The sequence below is a fragment of the Rattus norvegicus genome, chromosome 5, assembly GCF_036323735.1.
Source record: "Rattus norvegicus strain BN/NHsdMcwi chromosome 5, GRCr8, whole genome shotgun sequence".
Taxonomy (NCBI): domain Eukaryota; kingdom Metazoa; phylum Chordata; class Mammalia; order Rodentia; family Muridae; genus Rattus; species Rattus norvegicus.
In genome coordinates this window covers 54,068,188-54,093,395 of record NC_086023.1, presented here as the reverse complement: position 1 = coordinate 54,093,395, position 25,208 = coordinate 54,068,188, and the positions used below count along the sequence as shown (strand labels likewise).

At 42.0% G+C, this 25,208-nt stretch overlaps 1 protein-coding gene across 6 annotated transcripts in view; it reads left to right on the top strand.

The window, feature by feature from the left end:
• The window catches only part of Cfap206 (cilia and flagella associated protein 206), a 44,742-nt gene that overhangs the window by 2,043 nt on the left and 17,491 nt on the right, over window positions 1-25,208 (top strand). For 2 of the 6 annotated variants that reach the window (XM_063288107.1, XM_006237999.5), the window contains exons 4-12: window positions 550-640; window positions 2,779-2,967; window positions 4,564-4,722; window positions 6,223-6,431; window positions 6,837-6,956; window positions 8,818-9,016; window positions 11,304-11,444; window positions 12,718-12,911; window positions 21,110-22,777. In XM_063288107.1, coding sequence (XP_063144177.1) covers window positions 550-640; window positions 2,779-2,967; window positions 4,564-4,722; window positions 6,223-6,431; window positions 6,837-6,956; window positions 8,818-9,016; window positions 11,304-11,444; window positions 12,718-12,911; window positions 21,110-21,292 — 1,485 coding nt within the window. In that variant the 3' untranslated portion in view covers window positions 21,293-22,777. Of the gene's footprint in view, window positions 1-549; window positions 641-2,778; window positions 2,968-4,563; window positions 4,723-6,222; window positions 6,432-6,836; window positions 6,957-8,817; window positions 9,017-11,303; window positions 11,445-12,717; window positions 12,912-21,109; window positions 22,778-25,208 lie in introns of those variants that run through there. The other 4 variants (XM_017593532.3, NM_001079701.1, XM_017593533.3 and 1 more) reach the window with 2 other exon arrangements.

The window sequence follows — 25,208 nt, the reverse complement described above, 5'->3', positions numbered from 1 at the left end:
TGATGGATGACGAAGAAAGACAAAGGAACTAATGGTCTGCTTCAGTCAGATCCTCTCAGAAAGTGACAACTGTCACTGTCAATCAGGGGGTCAGGACCCGCCGTGTCCCCACCTTGGCCTCTCTCTTTTGTAGTTCTCACTGGCCTAAAACTTGTGTGGGTCCTCCTGCCTCTGTTTTGTGAGTGTTGAGAGCGGGGTTTGCAGGAGAATACTGTATTCTGCCCATTTTCTTTCCTTTTTGAAAATAACTTAGATGCTTAGATACCTCAGTTGCTTGCCTGGCATGCGTAAAAAAATAGCCTTGCGTTAGATACCCAGGCATTTGCTGTATAGAGTCAGGTGTGGTAATCTGAGCAGTGGGAAGGTGGGGACAGGAGGACCATAAGCTCAAGATCATCCTCTGTTACATAGTGAAGATATAGCCTGGGCTACATGAGCCTAGCCTGGGCTACATAAGACCTCAAAATTCAAAACTCAAACAAACCAACCAACCATTTGAATGTTTCAGAAAAATACAGCAGAAGCATTCATGCAAACGTTCTCTTCCAGCTTTGCGTGGCACGGCTATTGGACAACAAAAATCCATCCTTGGACACCATTAAAATGCAGGTCTACTTCGACATGAATTACACCAGTCGAGGTAACATAGACACCGACCTTCATACATTTTAAGTTTTCAATATTGCAGTTTAGGTAAGAAAGGTTAAATCTGGCTGATAACAGGCTTACTTGTTTAACCACATTAATTTTTGTCTGTCTTTTGATCTTTTATGTCTTTGATCTGTTAGGCAGCCTTCTGTTATCATTCACAGAATGCCCGAGATAATCAGTTTACACAGAGAACAAGTCTATTCTGGTCCAGTTTTAGAGTTTCAGCCCACACTCTGTCAGTCTGTTACTTTTGGGCCCGCGGAGGCACATCTTGGCAGGACATGTGTCTGAGAAGTCTCTTGCCTCATGACTGGAGTCCAGATGAGCGGATGAGGTAGGGGTTCCCCGAAGGGTTACCTCCAGTGACCCGACACCTTCCTTCCGGTGGATCCCATCTCTTCAGGCTCCGCTGTACAGTATGCAGTATAGAATAGTGTGGGCTGGGTACCACGCCTGTGGGTGAGTACGACCTCTGAGAAGCAGCTCACTATATTAAAAAATATCATAGTGTTGAAAATCCAAGTGAGAAAATGCCAATTGCCTTTGTGAATGCTAAAAGTCAATATGAAATTATACTCTCGTTTCCAGTTTCCAAGTTCTTCTATTTTTAATGTTTATGAAACTAATATGTAGCAACTAGAGACTAAACCACTGAAGTTAAAAATTCTTAATTTTTAGATCTTCTTATTCTTGGCTTTGAATATTGCCTCATAATATTTAAATTATGCAACTGCTCCAAAGAAATGTGGGAATTTAAGTTAAGAACATACTGAATTATATTTACTACTTATATTTTATATCATATTTAATGTATATGTAAAAGGCATGTTAGAAATGGAGGGAGAAAGGAAAATGAACTATTTTCTGTAATGCAATCATCGTTAACCATTTGGTGACTTTACTGTTTTTTTTCTATGCAGTAGACATTCAGTGTGTAAAATATGTAAAATAGCACCTCTTACTTTTTTGCTTAATAACAATGGAAAAGGAAAAAACCCATAAAACTAAAGAAACTTGATTTCTTTCTTTCTTTCTTTTTTAGTTTGTAAACATTCTCAGTTGCTTTTATGGTGAAATTATAGCAATGAATGCTGCATTGTTGAACTGTGATTGAGGGATTTTACTAAGTTACAAGAATTGTTGTGGTGGTAAAGGTAGTCTCCAGTCACAGCAGGACACAGGAAGACAGAAGAAGGAAAAATTATTTATGTCTTAAACCTCTGGCTAGGTGTTTGTTTGTTTCTTTGTTTGTCAGCTTAACATAAGCTAGGATCCCTGGAGAGAAAGGGAAAACTGCATTTGAGAAAATGACTCCATCATGTTGGCCCCAGGCAAGTCTGTGAGGCATTTTCTTGATTGATGATCAGTGTGGGAGGGCCCAGTCCATTGTAGCAGTAGTACCACCCTTGGGCTTTGCAAACCCCGGGGAGCAAGCCCATTCCACTATGTTCTCTGCAGTTCCTGTGGCTAGGTTCCTGCCCTGACTTCCCTCAGTGATAAACTAGGATGTGGAAGTGTAACCTGAATAAACCCGGTCCTCCCAAGTTGCTTTTGGTAACTGTGGTTTATAGAGCAATAGAAAGCCTTACTAAGGGGTTGGGTTTTAGCTCAGTGGTAGAGCGCTTGCCTAGCAAGCGCAAGGCCCTGGGTTCGGTCCCCAGCTCCGAAAAAAAAGAAAAAAAAAGAAAAGAAAAAAAGAAAGCCTTACTAAGACAGCATAGCACTGCATTATCAGTAATATTACTCAGAAGACTTTACTAAGACTAAAACAAGTATAATGGAAGAATATACAGGCTACATATTTACTACTGTAGTACATGTGTTTACATGTTGATGCGTGTTTACATGTATGCTTTGACAGAATATTCTATTGAATTTCCGTAATAACGGGTCCTACTAGATTTCTGTATGTAGGCTTGTTGCTGACCTGTTTTCCATTCACCATTATACCTTAAGGAGTCAGAATTTAGGACTTAGCTCAGTGGGGCTCAATGCCTGCACTGAAGGAAGGCCGGCAGCAAGTTTCGTTTTCATAAAGTCATCGTACACAAACCGGCTCTTCTTCAGCCGGTATCCGAGGGAATCCTAAGTATTAAGATGCGAAATACTGCTCTTTGCTCATTTTAGAGGACTTTCTCGAAGAACATCACCGGGTCCTAGAGTCCAGGTTAGGCATTGTTAGCAGAGAAATCACGGACACCAGAGCATGCGCTAAAGAAGAGCTGGAAAATCTCTACAGAAAGATCGTCAGCTACGTGTTACTGCGGTCTGGGCTTGGATCCCCCACAGACATCAAGATTGTCAGAGAGGCAACAGGTAAAACACAGAAGTGATTTTCACCCCATAAGCAAACCTATGTGCCCATTGTATTCATGTGTATAGTTTGTGCATGTGTGTTCATACGTTTGTGTGTGTGTGTGTGTGTATGTGTATTGCGCGTGCGCACACGCATGCGTGTGTGCGTGTGTGGAGGCCAGAGGTTGACACTGAGCTATCTCCCTCCATGTGTCCACTTTATTTACCAAGCCAGGGTCCCTCACTGAACCCAGAACTCTCCATTCCAGTTCTGGCCAGTCTAGCTGGACAGCTTGCCCCAGGATCTCCAGTCTTCCCTCTATAATGCTGAGATTTCGTAGGAAGGCACCACACTGGCTCAGTATTGGTTTATATGGGTCCTGGGAATACAAACTCTGGCCATCTTTCTTGCGTGGTAAGCAAGACCCTTACCCACAGAGCCATTGCCTTAGTCCCCGCCATTGCATTTTATAAAATTGTCAAAGGTTGAAAGAAAATCATCACACACAAGTAGTTCAAACTCACCCAGGTTCCTAGAACTATTTTGAGTATGTACGAAGGACTGGGAAGTAGAAGGGGGACTGTGAGGGGGGAGGGGAACCCTGGCCTGGGGCAGGAATGGAGAGGAGGGGCAGGGGAAGGTAATCAGAGTGATAAATATGTATTGAAGTACAATCTCAAAATGTCATGATGAAACCCATTATTTTCTGTGCTAAATGATGGTGGTGGAGGTGGTGGTGATGGTGGTGGTGGTGGTGGTAGTGGTGGTGGTGGTGGTGGTGGTGGTGGAGGTGGTGGTGGTGGTGGTGGTGATGGTGGTGGAGGTGGTGGTGGTGGTGGTGGTGGTGATGGTGGTGGAGGTGGTGGTGGTGGTGGTGGTGGTGGTGGTGGTGGTGGTGGTGATGGTGGTGGTGGTGGTGTTGGTGATGGTGGTGCTGCTGATGGTGACGATGATGGTGGTAATTTTTAAAAAGCAACTTAAACATAAACCCTCACAGGCTGGAGAGATAGTTCAGTATTTAAGAATATTTGCTACTCTTCTGGAGGACCCGAGTTCAATTCCTAGCACCCATGTCAGGTAGCTTATAAACTGCACCAGCTTCAGAGGCTCCAACACCAATTCTGGCCCCCAGAAGACTGGAACCGATGTGGTATACACTCACAAACACACAACATAAATAAATCAGGTTCAAGGCCATCCTCAGCTATGTATTGAATTTGAGGCCAGTCTGTTACACGGGGCCCCCTCCCTCATGAAACAAAACCAATATATAGTGGGGGACTAAGCAAGGTATCCAGCCTTCCTATTGTATTGTTCCTTTATTGTTTTAAAGTATAGATGTTTCTTCTCAAAGCCTTATATAGAAAGATTATTTTTACCAGTTAATATGGACAGAGACATGGGATAATAGTATTATTTTCAGTAGCCCAGACCAGGCATGGTAACCTTTGCTATGCGTGATGCAGCAGGTATCATACGTATAAAAAATTGTGTAGGTGCAGACAGACACATTCTCGACTTTCTATAGACAGACAGAAGCTTTGAATCTAAGGTCTGTCAGCTTTGTCCCACCAGAGTGTTTCTGCCCATGTGTTTCTCCTGTTCACCTGTTCCAGCTGCCCTTCAGAGTGTTTTCCCTCAGGCCGAGCTCTGCACATTTCTGACTCTTAGTAAGAAGGACAAAGAACGCCAGTTGAAAGAGCTCACCATGATCGTGACTGGAATTCGGCTATTTAACAGAGACTGTGGGAAAGGAGGAGAAGGCATTGATGACTGTGAGTCAATCTTTAAGCTGCTCCTCAAGGTTCTGCATGTCTAAGGCTTAACTTCACAGTGGAGCAGGCCCCACACCACGCCACCAACACTGTCCAACTTAGGATAGGCAGTTCTGTTTGTTAGAAACAACTGCTCTTCATTCTGCACGCGAGCTCTCTCCTTGCTGAGGCAATTGGCTTCACATTTTCTGTACCATGGAGCTAGTGTTAGGAACCCAGTCAGCCCTTGAATGAGGGAGCAGTGTTTACTCCGTGCTAGCCAAGGGGAAGAAAACCACTTTAAAAGTAAAACTCACCTTGGGAAGAAAATGGTGCTGGTCTATTTAGTGGGATGAAAAGACCAAAGAGAAGACGTGCCAACATTTGCAAAATCAGAAACACTCCCATGTTGGTGCATTCACAATGCTCTGTTATTTACTTCTTTTTAGTTTTCAGGCAGGATCTCGCTGTGTAACCTTGAATGGCCTGGAACTAGCTCTGTAGACCAGGCTTGCCTCAGATTCACAGAGATCCACCTGCCCGGGCCCCCAAATGCTGGAATGAAAGGTGTGCCCCACCACAGCCACAGTACATCTGTTACTTGTAAATTTGAAAATACTTACAAAGTATTGAATAAAGAACCTAATGAAGAAATAATTCCATGTGAATTTTATCCTTCTGCAGGCCTGCTGAGAAGGTGTTACTGCCTTTTACCTAGATCACTAGATGAACACTAGCTGCAGGGTATTCCAGACAGACACCTGCCTGTCTTCTCTCCTGCCTTCCTAACTTTTGGGGACTGGGAAACCACAGAGTTCCAACCCTACAAAGGTTTTGTTTGTTTTTATTCTTAAAAGTTGTTATAAAAATTCAAATTCCAGTGTTGGAGAGCTGGCTCAGTATTTGCTCTTAGAGAGGAGAGTGGTTTCATTCCCAACACCCGCATGGTGACTCATAATGGTTCCATGGCATTGGAACATGGGATCCAGCACCCTCTTCTGGCCGCTGTGGGTATTGCACACAATGCTGCACAGATCTCTAGGTAGATAAAGCACTATATGTAGATATCTGTAAAAATTACAAAAATCAATTTCCCACCAGACAGAGAGAGCCTTCCCCTGCTAGACTGCTCTGTTTATTTTTCGGGTCCAGATAAAGTTCACACATATGTTTTAAATCTGCTTTTATGACAGGAACTCAGTGGTTCTTCTAAAGGCGCACGGCAAACACAGGACATGGCACCACCGTCTACCTACATTTTCTAAAATTAGTGAGAAAAGTGGATCTGATTCCACCTTTCTTATTGTGACAGTGGTTTTTTTTGTTTTTTTTTTTTGTTTTTTTTTTTTGTTTTGGTCTGGAAAGGTTCTTTTCTGCATGGGGTGCGACTGTGAAAGAGATGCCTTTATTATTATTAATCTGCTAGGAAAAATCTGACTCAGTTTAATGTTTAAAAATACAACTATTTTCTGGGCTCTTTTCCTCTCTCTCCTGCCCCTGCTCTCGTCCCCTGACACACAGTGCCAGCCATTCTCCTCGAAGCAATCCCAGCCACCACACACCATATCGACTCCCAGCTTCAGATTGCCCAAGAACAGGCATTTCGCTACACGGCCATTATTGAGAAGGTAACAAACAACCCGCTCATGGCCAAAGAACTTCAGCCGTACATGTTAAAGGAAGCGCTGTATAATGTTCGACAGTACGAGATCTTCCTGCAGACTGTCCTGGTGAGCTAATGTGGCAAAATCTGGCATTTTCTGTATCATGCAGTCGCCCCTGAGAACAAAGTGACTCACAGAGGAGGAAGTCCGCATTGCCTTGGCGTGACCAGGGCTTAAAAACAGAAACAGCAAAGTTAGGTTTGATCTCAGTGGAACGGTGCTGGGAGAAGCCAATTTACGGTTGTCGATTCTCTTTAATACTTGTTGGTATGATTGGTAACATGCTACAAGCCGTGATGTGTGTGTGCATTTGTAACACTTGTTACTTGAGAGCGTGTGCTTTGCACTGTTGGCAGGGAGCTGGCACAGACAGGGTCATTGTCACTTGGAAGCTGGGAGCAGGCAGGGTTTAACGCATGGTATCAATGGTAAAACTATAAAATGTGAATGCAAGTCGTGCTGTCGTCACAGTCAGATATAATCACCTGTGCTGAGGAAGTGGAGCTGATGACAAAACAATTGGCAGCTCAGCTGGAGCAGCTGAAAATGACAGTAAAATCCAAGACGGCGGTCCCAACGTCACAAGTCTTCGTGAGTACCCAACGGCATCCCCTTCTACCTGGTGTTTGTGGCCCAGGCTCTCAGCGTGTCGCCCTAACTGGCTGGAGCTTGCTCCGAAAGACCAGGTTGGCTTCAGATCACAAAGATCCCCTTACCTCTGTTCCCAAGTGCTGGGAGGGAGGGACGAGGAAAGGAGGGCCGGAGGGAGGTGTGCCCCACCCAGTGACTTGGACTCTTTAAGATGCGTTTTATTTTATTGTGGTGAAGGGGCATGCCACACGGCTCATGTGGAGGCCAGAGAGCAACATTCAGGACTTGGTTCTGTACTTTGTTAGTGGGATCCTGGGATCAAGCCCGGGCTGTCAGGCTTGTGAGAATTTTTACGCACTAATAATCCAAAGCGTTTCTCATCTGGGATCAAACCCAGCTGTGCCCCAGCTGGACCAATGCTCACTGCTGAGCCAACTCCCTGGCATGCGGTTGGTTTGCTCTGTTGTTTTGAGCCAGTACCTCACTTTATAGCTGGGTACTGTAGCTACCCCAAGCTGTCCTGCAATGTGGATCTTCGTGTGCCCACATCCTGGGTGCTGGAATGCAGGCATGTGCCACCAGGTCCGGTGCAGTTTCTTAAGGCTGGACCTCCTTTTGAGTCCTATAAAGTGAATGGAATTCCTTATAACTGTATCCACTAGAATGGTATTATGTAACACCCACCATTCCTTGTATACAAACTGGCCCTGCTCTTCATGATCAAGTCTCAGTAACAGCCTGCTTGTTAGTCTGATGAAGGAAATCATAATCTCTAGTGACGAGGACCATAGTACCTGTGGCCACAGAAGCAGTCCATTATAGTGTTGAAAGTGTGCTTACAGAACTGAAGAAGATGGTAATGGCCTTCCACACAGTCACACAAGCACCTGAGTTTAGGTTCCCAGCAACCATATCAAAACCAGATGCCGTGCTGTGTAGACAGAGCCAGAAGGATTTCCGGCTCTTATATTGGCCAATCAGTGAGCTCTGGGTTCAGTGAGAGATTCTGACTTAAGAAATAGGCTAAAGAGTGAATACGATCTCACACACCATGGGTTGGGGGAGAGAGAGATGGCGCAGGGAGGAGAGAGGCAGCAGGCAGGGAGACAGATGGGGATGGAGAAAGAGAGGAAGAGAATATGTTCACAGTACTGTCCGAAATGGAGTCTAGCACGGGTGTGATACAGTGTAGGAAGAAACCCTCTATTTACCACGCAGTGACTTTCTGATCAACAGTACTGTTTTATAGAAAAACGTTGCAACCCTAATCTGAACAAGGTAGTTGTAAAATGCACATGCATTTTGCATGTATGTAGAGCACTTGAAACCATGGTAACTTTCTGCGGGTGTTCTCAATGTTTGTTTTATAAAGTAAGACCCTTTTATGTGAGGCCTGGTTGATTTTCTGTTTAGTCTACAAATGTTAATTTCTATTATGAGTAAGATATTTATGTCACTGACCTAAAGATTTAGCTTCGGCTCCCTTGACATACCAGAAAATGTGCTGTGTGCTTTCCAGGTTCTTTCGATCCATGATAGGGCCAGGGAAATCTACTACAGTGAGTTTTTTAGTTTTTGAACAAAAATTTCCAAGTGTATTTTCTTTCTTGACCTTTTGAGGTAAAGTAATAAATACTATTTCTTAGGAGATCAAATGTGTTTGGCTACTTCTTGAGTAAATTAACTTAATAACAGTTATGCCAAATGAAATACTTGGAAAGAAAACACTGGTTTTCCTTCTTCTGACTTGCGAGTCTTTGCTAGTTTGACAAGGCCTGGATGTGTAGAGGAGCGAGTGGCTTTTAAGGGCCCAGCGATGGCTCTGTCACACAGTCACTTTGTCTGTGTACTCTCCTGCTAGCCCATCTTCATTGCGCTGGCCAGCCTGTGGACGAGCTTCCAGGATGAGACGGTTCTTATCAGCGTCCTCAGCAACCTGACCACCAACCTGGAGCTCTTCCTGGGCACCCATGACCTCCTCTTTCCCGAGAAAGTGATGCAAGGCCTTCTCGATGGCGTCATCGTGAAAACCGATATGACTCGGATAGAGGAGCACTTAGGTAAGGCACCCTAGCCATTGCCTCCTTCACTTTTAAGTTCCCATTCCCTTAAAGTCACTCTTGTTAGTTTCAAATAGTCACGTTCTAGCTTTCTGATAAAATACTAAACATCTTAATTGTGAAAGACTCATATTCATTCTAGAAAGTATGGGGGAAAATGCAAGACATTGTAACGCACACCTTGAGTTTCCAGGGTGTAGATGGTGGAGGCAGGAAGGCCAGCCTAGGCTACACAGTAAGTTCAAGGCCAGCCTGAGCTATAGAAGTCCCTGTTTAAAAAAAGGGTGGTGGAGCGTGAAAAATATAGATAGTGGAAACTGAGTTTCTTACTTTCCAGAAATTAATTCTTATTGAGGTCCCTTACGTCCCCATCTTGTGTGTCTGTGTATTTATGTCGCAGGGGGGCTGGTTTTGTAATTGATGTACTGAGAAACAGTCTTGCTACTTTCATTGCAGATAAAGCTCCATTTTAAAGAATGATACTTGCAACACATCTTCTTAGTGTCAAGTTGAAATTTGTGAACTAATTTAGCTAATCTTAAGCCCCTTAAAGATACATCGATAACCCACCCGCCTTGAGACAAGGTTTCTCTGGGTAGAGGTGACTGTCCTGAAACTCACTCTGTAGACCAGCCTGGCCTCAAGCTCACAGAGATCTGCCTGCTGCCGCCTCCTGAGAGTGCTGGATTGTGCCACCACCGCCTGCTGACGTATTGATTCTTCCAGAAAGGTTGACATAATCAGTCAACTTTTAATCATTTTATCAGCTTTTTACTTTTTGTATATTAATTACAGACAACCTAAACTTCGCAAGAAATATTAACGCAGAGCTTAAAACTTAACACTCAAACTTCTTCCAGAAAAATGAAGTTAGAAGTTTACTAATTTCTTTTTCAGATTCTATTTTGGTAAAAAAACGAACCAACAAAACCCAACAAACAAACAAAACCCTCCCAAAACAAAAAAAACTAGAAAATAAAAATGTAACAGTGAATTTGTTTCTTAAATTATTAGAATCTATAAAAACTGAAAGCTAACTAGGATACCCCATATCCACTCAGTGTAAGTTTTTACCACTTATTTAACTTCATCAAAACAGTGAGTCATGTCCTAGCAGATATGACAGGAAATTGAAAAGTTGGAGTAAGTTCATTAGTGACTGTTCAGCCCAGCCTCAACTTCTTAGATTTAGAGCCGTCTTTCCTACCAGAGTCAGAACTTTCTCTTCATTAGAATATTTCATCAGCTTATTCTCTCTCGAACTCGGAGAGCCATATTCTTTTGAAAGAATTTACACCTGCTTATTCAGGCTGTTGGAAGTTTGGGTCTAGCACCAGGAATATTAAAAATGTGTGTGTGTGTGTGTGTGTGTGTGTGTGTGTGTGTGTGTGTGTGTGTGTGTGTGTGATTATAAAAGTTAAGAATGTTGGGAAACAATTTTTATGAATGTATGATTCGTATCTAATTTATTCCTTTTAGTTGTCAATGTACGTAAAGCAACTGGTATGAGGAAGTGTCCTTAAAGGTCCAAGGAACGGCTGGAAAGATGCTCCACGGTTAAGAGCATTTCCTGCTTCCTAAGAGGACCCCAGTGTCACAGGCTGCAGCTGCAGCACCAGGGGAATCCGACACCTTCCTCTGGCTCTGGAGCACCAGACACGCATGCAGTGCACACACACACATATGTAGCTACTCACACACACATAACATAAGCACAGCTATTTAAGAAAGAAGCCTAAAGAAAAATTTATACGTTTTAATCAAAATTAAGCTAGTAAAAGACATCTTCCTATTTGGAAGTCTTTACAGCTTTGAGATACAGTCTAGTTATGTAGTGCTGTCTTCAAAGTGTTCTCCATGTAGCGTTGTATCAAGACTTGGGCCATCCTAAATGAAGGAGATACTCTTGGTCACAGAACAGGTCTTTCTGCTCATCTCCTTGGGTCATTTACTGTGTGGCAGCAGGACCATTACGTACCCTGACAGAAGTGTTCTGGTCTGCCTTTCCCTAACCTGCAGAACAGGCTTTTCTGAAAGGTCTCTCAGGGTTCAGTCCGGAGCAAAGTTCTGTTTCTACCTTTGCTTCAGCAAGTTGCTGGCTTGGGTAGTCACTGAGGCCTTCACCCTCCTTTACATGAATATCACCCCCAATGAGTGGTTTTGTGTACACCAGGGGAGACTTTGCCAATTTGAAAGAAGTTAATGTTTAGAATGACGTGCTGCTGACTTATTTCAGAAATTGCACCTTCTCAATGGATGAAAACCATTTCCTGTTCTTTCATTTCAGAAGAAAAAGTGCAGTTGGCAGATTTCAGAGTACTGGAGTGGCTTTTTCCGGAGACAACAGCCAATTTTAACAAACTGTTAATTCAGTACCGTGGATTTTGCGGTTACACGTTTGCTGTAACTGATGGCCTTCTCCTCCCAGGTATGTTGTTAAAGAGTCTGCACTCCCTGCCTGTTCTGTACGAGTGCCTGCTTATACGCACTGTGTCAGCCTCGAACATTGTGTGGACTCGGACGGTGAACCAGGGAGGAGATGCCGAGATGACCTGGCGCCGTCCTCACCTGAAGGTGCTTCAAGGACAGTATGATAGCCTGAACAAGAGACTGTAAGGAATGAGGGCCGGGAGGTGTAACAGGTTGCCCGTCCCTGATCTAAAATGTTTCAGGCCAGAAATGTTTCTAATTGTGGGTTTGGGAGAGAATGGGATTATTAAGGGATACGACCCAAGTTTAAACAGAAATCTGTTGATGTTTCATAGACGTTTTCTGTTTAGCATACTAAGAGTACACTATGTTTAGCGCACCACATTTCTACTGTGACTTATCACATGAAACTTCTGTTTGTGGGGTCGTGAAGGAACCCAAACTGCTTCTGATTTTGGAGCATTTCACATTTCACAATAGGGACACTCAGCCATCATTATACAACATGGACTCTATAATGCCTTGAGACGGGGATGATTCTCCTGTACGGAGGGAGCCCAGAAGCATGGTGTAGCCGTGCTAAAGACAGAGCCTTTGAGAGAGTTACCAAAAAAGACTTATTTAACTAATGTGTTCACTTAAAAAGCGTTCGTGATCACTCCACAGCTACCCTTCACTAACACAGGCTAGGACTTCTCTGTTAAGTTCTAAGGAAATATCTTATTAAGTAACATTTCTCTGTGGCATCTACATTATACATAACAACATTAAATTTATAAAATGAAAAGTAAATTAGATATTGGGAGGCAATAGATTATTATTCAAAAGTTCTGTGTGCAGTGGGAATGGCAAACCCATGGGGGCTAAGTCATAGTTAGTCCTAGCTGTCAGCAAGACATCCATGGGAAGAGGAAACCTCCATTCAAAAATTGCCACCACCAGGTTGACCTCTAGACATGTCTTGGAGGCCTTTTATTGAGGGATAAGTAATGTAAGAGGGCCAAGCCACCCTTGGACAGTGTCATCACCAGGCTGTAAGAAAGGTAGCTTCCACCAGCTGTATTAGTATGACACAGGAATGTAGCGGGTTAGCACATGGTACATGTACAGAGTTAGTATGTGAAAGGCTCTGGGTCGTACTGTTAGCCATATGTCTATATGTATGTATGTATGTGCACATATGTCCATGGACATGTTGGTCCTATGGCTTATCACAAACACAACATTGCTTGGTTCATGACTAATTAAATTATCGTTCTTAATTTTCACAGGAAATCCAACGATTGGTATTTTGAAATATAAAGAAAAATATTATACTTTCAACAGCAGAGATGCCGCATATTCATTTGCAGAAAATCCAGACCATTACATTAATTTGATCAAAGAGAAAGCCAAGAAGAATGCAGAGTTAATTCAGCTACTAGAGCTTCATCAGCAGTTTGAAACTCTCATACCGTATTCTCAGGTAAACATGGGAACCCTTGAAAACACCTGGGTTTGTAATTCCTGTAATTAAAGTGGCATCTCGGTATTGCTCACTGTGTAGTTTTTCCCTGACAGTGAAGTTCAGTGAGTGCAGAAGCAAGAGTAGGCTATCCAGTCTTCCCCCTCACTTTTGACCTGACAGTTTGAGACTGTGGCTCTTTGAGCCAGAAGGTCACTGTCTCCTTGAGGCTTCCTGGCCACTAAGCTCCGCCATTCTCTGTCCCCAGCAAGTGTTGGGATTCTGGCATGTATGGCCATGCCTAGCTTTTATTAGGGGCTGGGAGTTTGAACTCTGGTCTACTTGTTCTCACCCGCTTGGTACCTTTTAAGGGTGCAAGAAGGAGATCATTTTCTCTGCCAAGTAAAGGATTGAAAGGAAAAAGTGTCACGAGAAATCTTGGGGAGCCCCAGCAAAGACATCATAAGATACGCAGGAATCAAGGTCTCCTTGTGAGGCTCTTGGCTTCATTAATAAAAGGATTGAAGCTAAACATGATGGCACATCCCTTTAATCCTGGCACTCAGGAGGCAGATCAAGGAGGATTTCTGTGAGTTCGAAGCCACCCTAATTTACCTATCGAGTTCTAGACTAATCAGGCTATGGCACCAACTTCAACAAACAAGAAAAAAAAACCCAAGCCCAAACACAATATACATAGACATAAAGATATACATATGGATGAAGGGAGCTGAGAAGATGGCTTCGTGGTTAAGTGCACTCTCTGCTCTTTCAGAGGGCTTGGCTTTGGTTCCCAGCACCCAGTTCCAGGGGACTTAGTACCCTCTTCTGGCTTCTGTGGGCACCAGGTATACGTGCACATACATACATGCAGGCAAAACCAAACAAATCAAGCTCTCTTGGCTGGTGAGATAGCTCACCAGGTTAAGGCTTCTGCCACCACACCTGAAAAATCTGAGTTCAATCCCTCAAAACTACGTAAGTGAAGAAGAGAACTGACTTCTGCAAGCTGTCCTCAGACCTCCGTGTGTGCATGGGATCTACACGTGTGCACACATACAATAAATAGGTGTATACATTTTTAAAAGGAAAGAAAAAAGTCAAATGGAAACTCAGGGCCATTTATTTGTGCTTAAAGGGAAAAATCAGGGCAGGCTAACTGTAAACCTCATAGCTGCCTAAAGGAATAGAAAAGATAGTCCTCAAAGTCTGCCTTGTAAGCATGAGGTTCAGGCCAGTGTCAGAGAGAAAGGAAGGAAGGATGGAGGGAGGGAAAGAAGGAGGGAGGCAGGGAGGCAGGGAGGAAGGGAGGGAGGGAGGGAGGGAGGAAGGGAAGAAGGGAAGAAGGGAGGAAGGAACGTACATTACACTTGTCTGAGTAAAGGCAGGCAGGGCCCCCTGAACCTCATGCTTGCCCATGGACTACACTGGGGGCAGGGGTTCTGGGAAGGTGCGTGATCTTAAGGTGAACCCACCTTCCTAAGGGACCTGTTGTGTTCCGAGGCCTTGTTTCTTTGAGGTTCTCCATCCCCTCTGGCTCTTGAAATCTTCCTGCCTTCTCTTCCATTGGGTTTCCTGAGGACTGTGGAGAGGAGTTTGATGGAGACATACAATTGAGGACTGAGTGTTCTAAGGGCTCTCACTCTGCATATTGTACCTCTGTGGTCTCTGTTCCCATCTACCGCAGGTGGAAGCTTCTCTGATGAGGCTGAAGAAGACACTGGGCTATGAGTACAACAGAAGGTCACTAGGAGTCATTTTATTGCTATGTCCCTTTAGCACTGTGGTTCTCTGGGGACCAAGATTCCTTTGAGAGAGACGTATCTATCAGATATCATGTGTATCCCACATACTTACATTATAATTCATAACAGCAGCATCGTAGTTATGAAGTAGCAATGAAATACTTTTATGGTTAGGGGTCATCACAACATGGGGAAGTGTTTTAAAGGGTCACAGGATTAGGAAGGCTGAGAACCACTGCTCTAGCAGACAGTAATGTTTTTCTCCTGGGCTCCTGGTTTATCTAGTATCAAGTTCCTGGCCACCTGAGCAGTGTTGGGCTTGGTTTCCACCTCATGAAGAGGGCCCTAAATCAAATCAGATATTGTTTGGTTGCTCCCACAGCTTTGTGCCTCTGTTGCACTAGTCCATCTTGCAGGCAGGTCAACACTGTAGATTGAAGGGTTTTTAACCGGTTTATGTTTCTTTGGTACTGTGTAGAGTACTTTTCAGTACCACAAATACTAGTCAGTAGAGGTGAAGGTTCCGTGTGGGCACCAGCTGGAGCTTTCCATGTTCAATGAGCTGTGTAGATGTTATCTGAGGGCACGCACACATGTGCGAACTTGCGCTCGAGCACACACACACACACACACACACACACACACACACACACACACACACATTCAAATGGCCTTAATTTTAGCTGTCTCTGTCTCTCCCATATTCTCACATTCACCTCTCATTCTCACCTCTCCCCATTCCCCTTGATCCTCCTCTTCCAGATCCCCCATCCATCTATAACTATCCCATTTCCCTTTTCTAATGAGCTTTATCTATACCTAAGTGGCCAAACCTGACCTCAGGGGCTCTACAGATTGTAACTTGGCTACCATTGACTTAAAAGGTACTATTAGCTTATAAGTGAACCATAGCATATTTGTCTTTCTAGGTGTGGGATACCTCACTCAGGATGATTTTTTTCCTAGTTCCATCTATTTACCTGCAAGTTTCAGGATGTTTTTTAATGACTGAGTAATATTCCATTGTGTAAATGCATGACATTTTCTTTGTCCATTCTTCTGTTGGGGGACATCTAAGTTATTTCCAATTTCTGGCTATTATCAACAAAGCAGCAGTGAACATGGTTATGCAACTGTCTCTGTGATACGATGAAGCGTCCTTTGGGTATACGCCCAAATCAGATACTAGTTGGTTACTTCCACTGACTTTGTGCCATTATAAAGGGTACTTTAGCTGGACCTTGAGGTAGATCTATTTCCATCGTCTTGAGGAACCGCCTCACTGATTTCCATAGTGGCCTTACATGTTTGTACTCCCATCAGCAATGGATGGATGCTCCCTTTATTCCACATCTTCACTTGCATGAGCTGTCATTTGTGTTATTAATCTTGGCCATACTGACAGGTGTGAGAAGAGATTTCAAAGTAATTTTTATTTGAATTTCCCTGATGGGTAAGGATGTTCAACATTTTTAGGTGTTTCTCAATGTATGAGTTTACTCATGAGAATTCTATGTTTAGGTCAGTACCCCATTTTTAATTGGATGATTTGTTTTATTGAGATCTAGTGTTTTGAATTTTTAATACACTTTGGATTACTAGCCCCATATTGGGTGCATAGTTCATAAAAATATTTCCCTATTCTGTGGGCTGCTGCTTTGTCTGAATGATGATGTCTATGCTGTGAATTATTCTTAGTTTCATGAGGCCCTATTTTGATGTGTTTTTGGATTTGATTTGTGAGAATTTGATTTGTGAGTAATTTTGCATTGATATTCATGAGGGAAATTGGTCTGAAGTTCTCTTCCTTTGAAGGGTCTTTGTGTGCTTTAGGTATAAGCATAATGGTGGCTTCATAGAAGAAATTAGGTAGTGTTCCTTCTGTTTCTATTTTGTGGAATAGTTTGAAGAGTATTGGCATTAGGTCTTCTACGAAGGTCTGACAGAATTCTGCCCTAAACCCATCTGGTCCCTGGCTGGTTTTGGTTGGGGGACTTTTAATGACTGCTTCTATTTCTTTAGGGGTTTTGGGACTGTTTAGATTGTTCCTCTGATACTTATTTAACTTTGGTTCCTGGTGTCTGTCTAGAAAATTGTCTATTTCCTCCAGATTTTCCAGTTTTGTTGAGTATAGGCTTTTGTAGTAGGATCTGACAATTTTTTGATTTCCTCAATTTCTGTTGTTATGTCTCCCTTTTCATTTCTGATTTTGTTAATTTGGATACTGTTCCTGTGCCCTCTGGTTAGGCTGGCTAAGGGTTTATCTATCATGTTGATTTTCTCAAAGAACCAGCTCCTGGTTTTGTTGATTCTTTGTATAGTTCTTTTTCTACTTGGCTGATTTCAGCTCTGAGTTTGGTTATTTCCTGCTGCGTATTCCTCTTGGATGAATTTGCTTCTTTTTGTTCTAGAGCTTTCAGGTGTGTTGTCAAGCTGCTAGTGTATGCTCTCTCCAATGTTTTTGAAGGCACTCAGAGCTATGAGTTTTCCTCTTAGCCCTGCTTTTATTGTATCCCATGAATTTGTGTATGTTGTGCCTTTATTTTCATTAAATTCTAAGAAGTCTTTAATTTCTTTATTTCTTCCTTGACCAAGTTGTCATTGAATAGTGTTGTTCAGCTTTCATGTGTATGTGGGCTTTCTGGTGGTTTTATTGTTATTGAAGATCAGCCTTAATCCATCGTGATCTGATAGAATGCATGTGATTATTTCAATCTCCTTGTACCTGTTGAGGCCTGTTTTGTGACTGATTATATGCTTAATTTTTGAGAAGGTACCATGAGGTGCTGAGAAGAAGGTATATTCTTTTGTTTTAGGATGAAATGTTCTACAGATGTCTGTTAAACCCATTTGGTTTATAACTTTTGTTAGTTTCACTGTGTCTCTTTTTAGTTTCTGTTTCCATGATCTTTCCATTGATGAGAGTGGAGTGCTGAAATCCACTATTCTGTGTGGTGCAATGTAAGCTTTGAGCTTTAGTAAAGTTCCTTTTATGTATGTAGGTGCCCTTGCATTTGGATCATAGATGTTCAGAATTGAGAGTTCATCTTGGTAGATTTTTTCCTTTGATGAGTATGAAGTGTCCTTCCTTATCTTTTTGATAACTTTTGGTAGAAAGTCAATTTTATTTTAAATTAGAATGGATACTCCAGCTTGTTTCCTGAAACTATTTGCTTGGAAAAATTTCCCAGCCTTTTACTCTTAGGTAGTGTCTGTCTTTGTTACTGAGCTGTGTTTCCTGTATGCAGCAAAATGCTGGGTCCTCTTTCTGTATCCAGTCTGTTAGTCTATGTCATTTTATTGGGGAATTGAGTCCATTGACATTAAGAGATATTAAGGAATAGTGATTGTTTCCTGTTATTTTTGTTGTTAGAGGTGGAATTATGTTTGTGTGGCTATCTTTTGGGTTTGTTGCAAGAAGATTACTTTCTTGCTTTTTCAAGGGTGTAGTTTCCCTCCTGGTGTTGGAGTTTTCACCTATTTTCCTTTGTAGAGCTGGATTTGTGGAAAGCTATTGTGTAAGTTTGGGTTTTTTTTTTCATGGAATATCTTGGTTTCTCCATCTATGGTGATTAAGAGTTTTGCTAGATATAGTGGCCTGGGTTGGCATTTGTGTTCTCTTAGGGTATGTATGACATCTGCCCAGGATTTTCTGGCTTTCATAGACTCTGGTGAAAAGTCTGTGATTCCTATAGGTCTGCCTTTATATGTTTCTTTACCTTTTTTCCTGAATGCTTTTGATATTCTTTCTTTGTTTTGTATATTGGGTGTTTTGACTATTATGTGAGGGGAGGAATTTCTTTTCCGGTCCAATCTTTTTGGAGTTCTGTAGGTTTCTTGTATGTTCATGGGCATCTCTTTCTTTAGGTTAGGGAAGTTTTCTTCTATAATTTTGTTGAAGATATTTACTGGCCCTTTAAGTTGGGAATCTTTGTTCTCTTTTATACCTATTATTCTTAGGTTTGGTCTTCTCATTGTGTCCTGGATTTCCTGGATGTTTTGGGTTAGGAGATTTTTGTATTTTCTTTGACTATTGTGTCAATGTTTTCTATGGAATCTTCTACCCCTGAGATTCTCTCTTCAAATCTCGTGTATTCTGCTTGTGATGCTTGCATCTGTGACCCCTGTTCTCTTTCCTAGGTTTTCTATCTGTGACCCCTGATCTCTTTCCTAGATTTTCTATCTCCAGGGTTGTCTCCCTTTGTGATTTCTTTATTGTTTCTATTCCAATTTTCAGATCCTGGATGTTTTTGTTCAATTCGGTCACCTGTTTGGTTGTGTTTTTTTGTACTTCTTTAAGGGAATTTTGTGTTTCCTCTTTAAGGTTTCTACTTGTTTACCTTTCTTCTCCTGTATTTCTTTAAGGGAGTTATTTATGTCCTTCTTAAAGTCCTCTATCATCATCATGAGATGTGATTTTAAATCCAAATCTTGCTTTTCAGGTTTGTTGTGATATCTGGGACTTGCTTTGGTAGAAGAACTGGGTTCTGATGATGCCAAGTGCCCTTGGTTTCTGTTGCTTAGGTTCTTGTGCTTGCTGCTCACCATCTGCTTATCTCTGATATTAGTTGGTCTTGCTGTCTCTAACTTGAGTTTGTCTCTCCTGTGAGCCTGTGCTCTTTGGAGTGAGAGTGCTTCTAGCAGACCAGCTCTCTGTCAGCAGGTTTTGGGTCCAAGAGCTATGGGACAGCCCCTTCTCTGGGCACAGATGGAGACTGGAAGGGTTGTTGTTTTTAAATTGGAATTGCAAGAACCTAAAGACATATTTTAGGGGAATTTATTTATTGTATCAAGTATTTCCCCTGTAGTTATTCTGTTAATCATGTCCTCCTCAAATATGATCTTTAGAGACAGTTTATTCTTTTCCCTAAAACTGTAGTAGAGACAGGTTCTCAGCAGAGTGCTAACTGTAGGAGAGACAGACTAAAACCATCAGTTCTCTTCAGCTGCACTAGAAGGTAAAAAGAAAAAGTCACACAAAGACCAATGCATCTTGCTTATTTTTAATTGAAAATTAGTTTCAAAGAACTTTGAAGTGCAAAGAACACACATTGAAGTTAACCATTTGATGATGCCCCCTCCATCCCCTCAAGAAAAGCTGTGTCCTGTTTTATCTGACTCAGGCATGGGGTATAGACGACTCTAGAGAATTAATCAAGTACTAAGTCTCTGGCCATAGAAACAGAAATGAAAGGACCAAAGGTAACCTGTGAGCTGTGCTCAGCAGCTTGCATAGCTAAGGGACAGGAGGGTAAACTCATCAATAACCTTTCATGGTGGGACTCAGCCCAAGCCTCCAGAGCTGTACGGACGAAGGAGCAGAAATAGAGCTCCAAATAGTCTTTAGTTACCTGTAGAGTTCCTCCGCTCAGGCCAAGTTAGGATCCGTGGCTTCCACACTGTTTTAGTTTGTGCTCTGTTGCTGTGATAAAACACTGACCTCTTGGGGAGGAAGTGTTTAATTGGTGTATTCCCATCCAGACACGCTGAGGAGAGAGTAGAAGTAGAGTCAATGGAGGACCGATGCCCACTGATAGCCATGGCTTGCTTGGCTTGCTTTTTATACAACTTATGACCACCTACCCTGGAGTGGCACCACCTACACCAATCCTTACAATAAAAGTCCTGTTGACTTTCCTGCAGGCCAACCTGATGGTGGCATTTCCTCAGCTGAGGTCCCTTTTACTAGATGACTCTAGCTTGTGTCAAACTGACAAAAGCCAGGACAGGGGCTAACAAGAATTTCTGGACTGATTGGCATAAGAAAGACACTTTAATACAGGCTTAACACAGAGTTAACGCTGCTTAAGGAGAAAAACAGGTACTCAGGGTGAGTACAAACTTCCCACTGGAGAGCAGCTTTTATAAATGAGAATTCCTAATATAGCAGGGAGTGTCTTTTCTCTCTGCATGTAACCTTAAAATAGGCCACGGCAGTCTTCCTTTGACATAGATTTGTTCTGTTAGGAAATGAAGGAGGGAAAGACAAGATCAGAGAAAGGGATGAGAAAAAGGGGGTTGTCCTCAGAATTTGTCTCTAGTTCTGGTTTTACCTCTAAAACTTTAAATTAAAAGAAAAATTAATGCCTCTTCTTAACTCGCATATGGTTTTTGAAGCTCTTATTAGTTTTTGTAAATTAACAATTTTATTATTTCTTTATTTAGATAATTCTGTATTTCAATTAAGTTAAGCTGTCTATTTGAGTTTTTTTATTTAAATTTTATTGCCTTGGACTTTGAGTTAAAAAAAAAAGCACTTTAGAGAATAGATATTCCCCATAGAGGGAAACATAAAGTCAACTTATCTGTAGTTAATGTTCCAGTTTTTTTTTTACACTTGAAAGTTGAATTATATACTGATCAAATATAAAACCAATGGAGTGCCAAGTATCTGTTTGCCCTGTCCTGCCCAAAAAAAAAAACCAAAAAACAAAAAAAAAACAACAAAAAAAAAACCTTTCTTCCCTTCCTTAGGTTAGATATGAAAGAGAGCAACTGCTAGCAAGCCTAGCCAACCAAAACGCCTTCAGAGGCCAAAAGTACAGAAACCACGTCAGCAACCAAGACGCCTTCACAGCAGACAGACAAAGTGGATCCCTTAAACCAAACACTGTGAAAGCAAATCAGAAATGTCAGTGGTATTTATCTACCAAATAGGATCCTTAAACGTCCAGCTCAGAACAAGCAAACCAAGAGAGATCGGAGAGAGCCTGGAAAGAGCTCCCCAGCATCCACCTGAGGCGACAATGCCAGAGGGTTTGGCCACAGTGGTCCAGACCTCCTGTGAAGAGTAGATTGCTCTTGGGAGACTAAATTCTGGCACCATAGATGTTGATGTAAAATAGAGCTCTCACCTCGAAGGGAATAAGAAGTAACTTGTCCTGAAGCAAGATATGAGTGGACCATGGTCTAGGGTTACCCCAAATTCCATGCTCCAAGGTGTAAACAGTTTCAGGAAGGTTTTATAGTTTTACAGAACACAGAAAGTCTTAAGTGCTTTTCAAGCCCACCTGTAGAAGCTGAATGGTGAATCAAATCAAAGCGGGAGAATTTCTCCTCTAGGCCTTACATGGTATCTGATGGCATCCAGCCTTTGGTGGGGAGAGGTATTTGTTTTTATATCCAAACAACTTTACCTAAAGATTGTCACAAAGATGTTATCTCGCATATAGACACGGACAATAAATGAGTATCAAGAGTAAAGATGGCCCGAGATAATTTAGCTCTGATCTGTAGTATGCCAAATTCTCTAGAAATATTCAAATACTACTCAGTTAACCAGACAGGAAGGCTCAGTGGAAAGCACACCTTCCTTCCAGGAACTTCCATTCATGCATGCTAATACTCAGCTCACTTCCTTTACTTGTACACAGTTCAGCATCTCCTTCCAAGGGGATGGTGCCACCAAAGGGGGGCTGGGGGTGGGAAGTCTTCCTACTTCAATTAACCCAGTCAAGATAATCTTCCATAGACTTTCAAGTCAACCTGATCTAGAAAAGTCTTCATCAAGACTCCTTTTCCAGAAGATTCTAGATTGTTCTATGTTCGTAGTTAAAACTAACCATCACAAATACCTCTGCATATTCTCTTTTTGCATTTTTTAATTTTTGTTGATTAGTCCTATTTGTTCTTTCATCTGTGAAAGACTGGGGTTGGGAAGATCAAGGGCATAACTGAAATGAAGACCAGCAAAGGACTCGGCTTATTTGGGAAAGCAGAGTGCAAACATCATCTAGCAGGTGCATTGTCCTGGCCTGACGTTAGCTCAGCACATCTTCTTCACTCAGTAGTAAAATTAAGACTTAATAAAACGTCCAAGCTTCCTTTAGAGGACTGGAAACAGAAAACCAAGGGCAAACGATGCGCTTCTGTCATTACCAGGCTGAGGAGTGGAACAGGCGCACTGCAGTCATTACCAGGCTGAGGAGTGGAACAGGCGCACTGCAGTCATCACCAGGCTGAGGAGTGGAGCAGGCGCACTGCAGTCATTACCAGGCTGAGGAGTGGAGCAGGCGCTGAGCCGCGTTGTGGGCCTTGTTGATGGAGCCTGTATTTACCTCACACATAGTTTTTAATTCGTACCACACTGACAACAAACCTTAGCAGTTCTGAGGAGAAGTGATTAAAAGGAGTGTCACTAGATTCCTGATGTGGTCTGTTGTAGGACCCCCTACCCCGACTCCTATGATTTTAGCAGGTTAAAAGTCCCCTGTTATATCATTTGTTGAGATTATATCAAATTGTTTTTCCATCTATTGAGAGACGAATCAGCGTTTGCTCTAAAGTCTAACAGTGTTGTAAATTACTACGTAATAATTTACTTATAAGATTAAGACGTTATATTAAGCTTGAGCTGACTTTGCCCAGTTCTATCATAGTTAATATATAGTCCTACAACTAATTTAATATCAGATGTTTTTCAGGTACAGTATTCTTATTCTTATATCAGATTTAATGGCTTTTATTGTCCTAGGAATTTATTTAAATTATTCTCATGAAGATCTTATGATGGTTTAATCTCTACATGAACTATTGCCCAACTCCTTTTACTTGTTTTTTGGTTTTTGAGACAGGGTCTCACTTGGGAGCCCTGTCGGACCTGGAGCTTGCTATGTAAAGCAGGCTGGCCTTGAACTCTGTTTCCCAAGTGCTCTGATAAAGATGTGTGCCACCAAGTCTGCCCTTTCTGTTGCACCTTGTGTGTGTGTGTGTGTGTGTGTGTGTGTGTGTGTGTGTGTGTGTTTTACTGTGTTTGCCTTGAACCCACACTCTTCTTGCTTTCCCCTTCTACTATGCTGCTTTTAAATTCCCTAAGTTACTTAGCTTAGACTTCTCTGTGTTTTTACTCTTCAAGGGTCTTGTCTTGCTTTGTCAAACTTATTATTCCTTTTACTTTTACTTTTACTTGGTCTTTTACTAAAGCACCAATGATTGGATCTTCCAGTCCTGCCTCACATCTGTGTCCATTTCCACGCTGCATGCTGTGGTCCTTATGACATCCCCCTGCGGACTTCCTTTATTTTATTCCACTCGTTCCCCACCTCCCTTCAGGAAGAGGTTGTCCCATTAGTTTTCATGCTTTAGCCAATTCAGCTATAGGCCACAGCTTTTAAACACATTCTCTTCACAGGTCAGTTCTCCATATCTTGGCATCTTTATCAACATAAAGTTGTCAGCTTGCTCACATAGAACAATTTTTACTTTTAACTCCAAAAAATTCTATTTTTTAAAAGATTTATTTATTTTATGTTTGTAAATATAATGTAGCTATCTTCAGACACACCAGAAGAGAGCATTTGATCCCATTACAGATGGTTGTGAGCCACCATGTGTTTGCTGGGAATTGAACTCAGGACCTCTGGAAAAGCAGTCAGTGCTCTTAACCTCTGAGCCATCTCTCCAGCCTCTCAGCCTCTCATGTGAGACTTTAAAGTGTACTTTTCTTTCTTACAAATATGTATATGAGTCTTTCAGATAAAAAAAAACAAAAGGGAGCTAATGAGATAGCTCAGCAGCTAAGAACATTTACTCCTTGCTCTTTCATAGGGCTTGAGTATTTAATTTTGGGATTGTATGATTACTGTCATAAAAAGCCTCAAAACTATTTGTAGCCCCAAATCATTATGATCATTCTTGATGTTTACCATCAAGTTAGTTTTCTCAAGTCCTAAAATTTTAAGTTGTAGATTCCCTGTATATTATCAGGTCCTTGTTATGAATATTATAAAAATTATTATCTTAAGTATTATGTATATATTTGTGCTCAATGAGATGTATTATACAAACTTCTAATTTAGAACAAATATGGAAGGACTCGATTATTCAAAAAAGTATGAGAGGAAAATGTTAATAAATATTTTCATATAAATCAGAAAAATGACATTTGCCACCTTACTCTGACCTTTAAAAGCTTTGGTGTGTTTAATCTTCACCTGACTTTCAGGAGATCCACGGTTACTATGTTGCTGTTTGTATTATCCCTTACTGCTAATTCCCATCCATGACATCTCAGTGTCAGGAAACAATGAGTTAATATCCTGGTCCACACTGTTTTACTTGCCTAGATCTTTTCTTAAAAGATCTTTTTTCTTAAGATATACTTTTTAAAAGTCATTTTTAATGGGTAAAATCATGACTCTCATGCAGATATAAAAATGAGCATGTGTTAAGGAGTGCAGTCAAGTCTTGAGTCAGTCATGAGCATTTGCCAGCAGTCTAACAGAACAGCCTAAGCTCAGGGTGCTGGTGCACTCCTAGAATCCCAGAATTGGGGGTGGGGAGTGGGAGGTGGGGGGGGGAGCTGGAGGATAGCAAAATTGTAGCCAGCCTGGGATACGGGATGTAACCTTGTGTCAAACCCCTCCTCAACAAAAAGAGGAAGAGTCTTACTAGACACATTATGTCAGGGTGGTGAAGCAGGAGTGAGCAGGAGGGTGGGGGAGCACCCTCATAGAGGTACGGAGAAGAGGATGGAATAGGGGGTTTACTAGAGGAAACCAGGAGGGGGATGACATTTGAAATGTAAATATATAAAAGATCCAATAAAAAAGTATAAAATAAAAAAAAGAGGGAC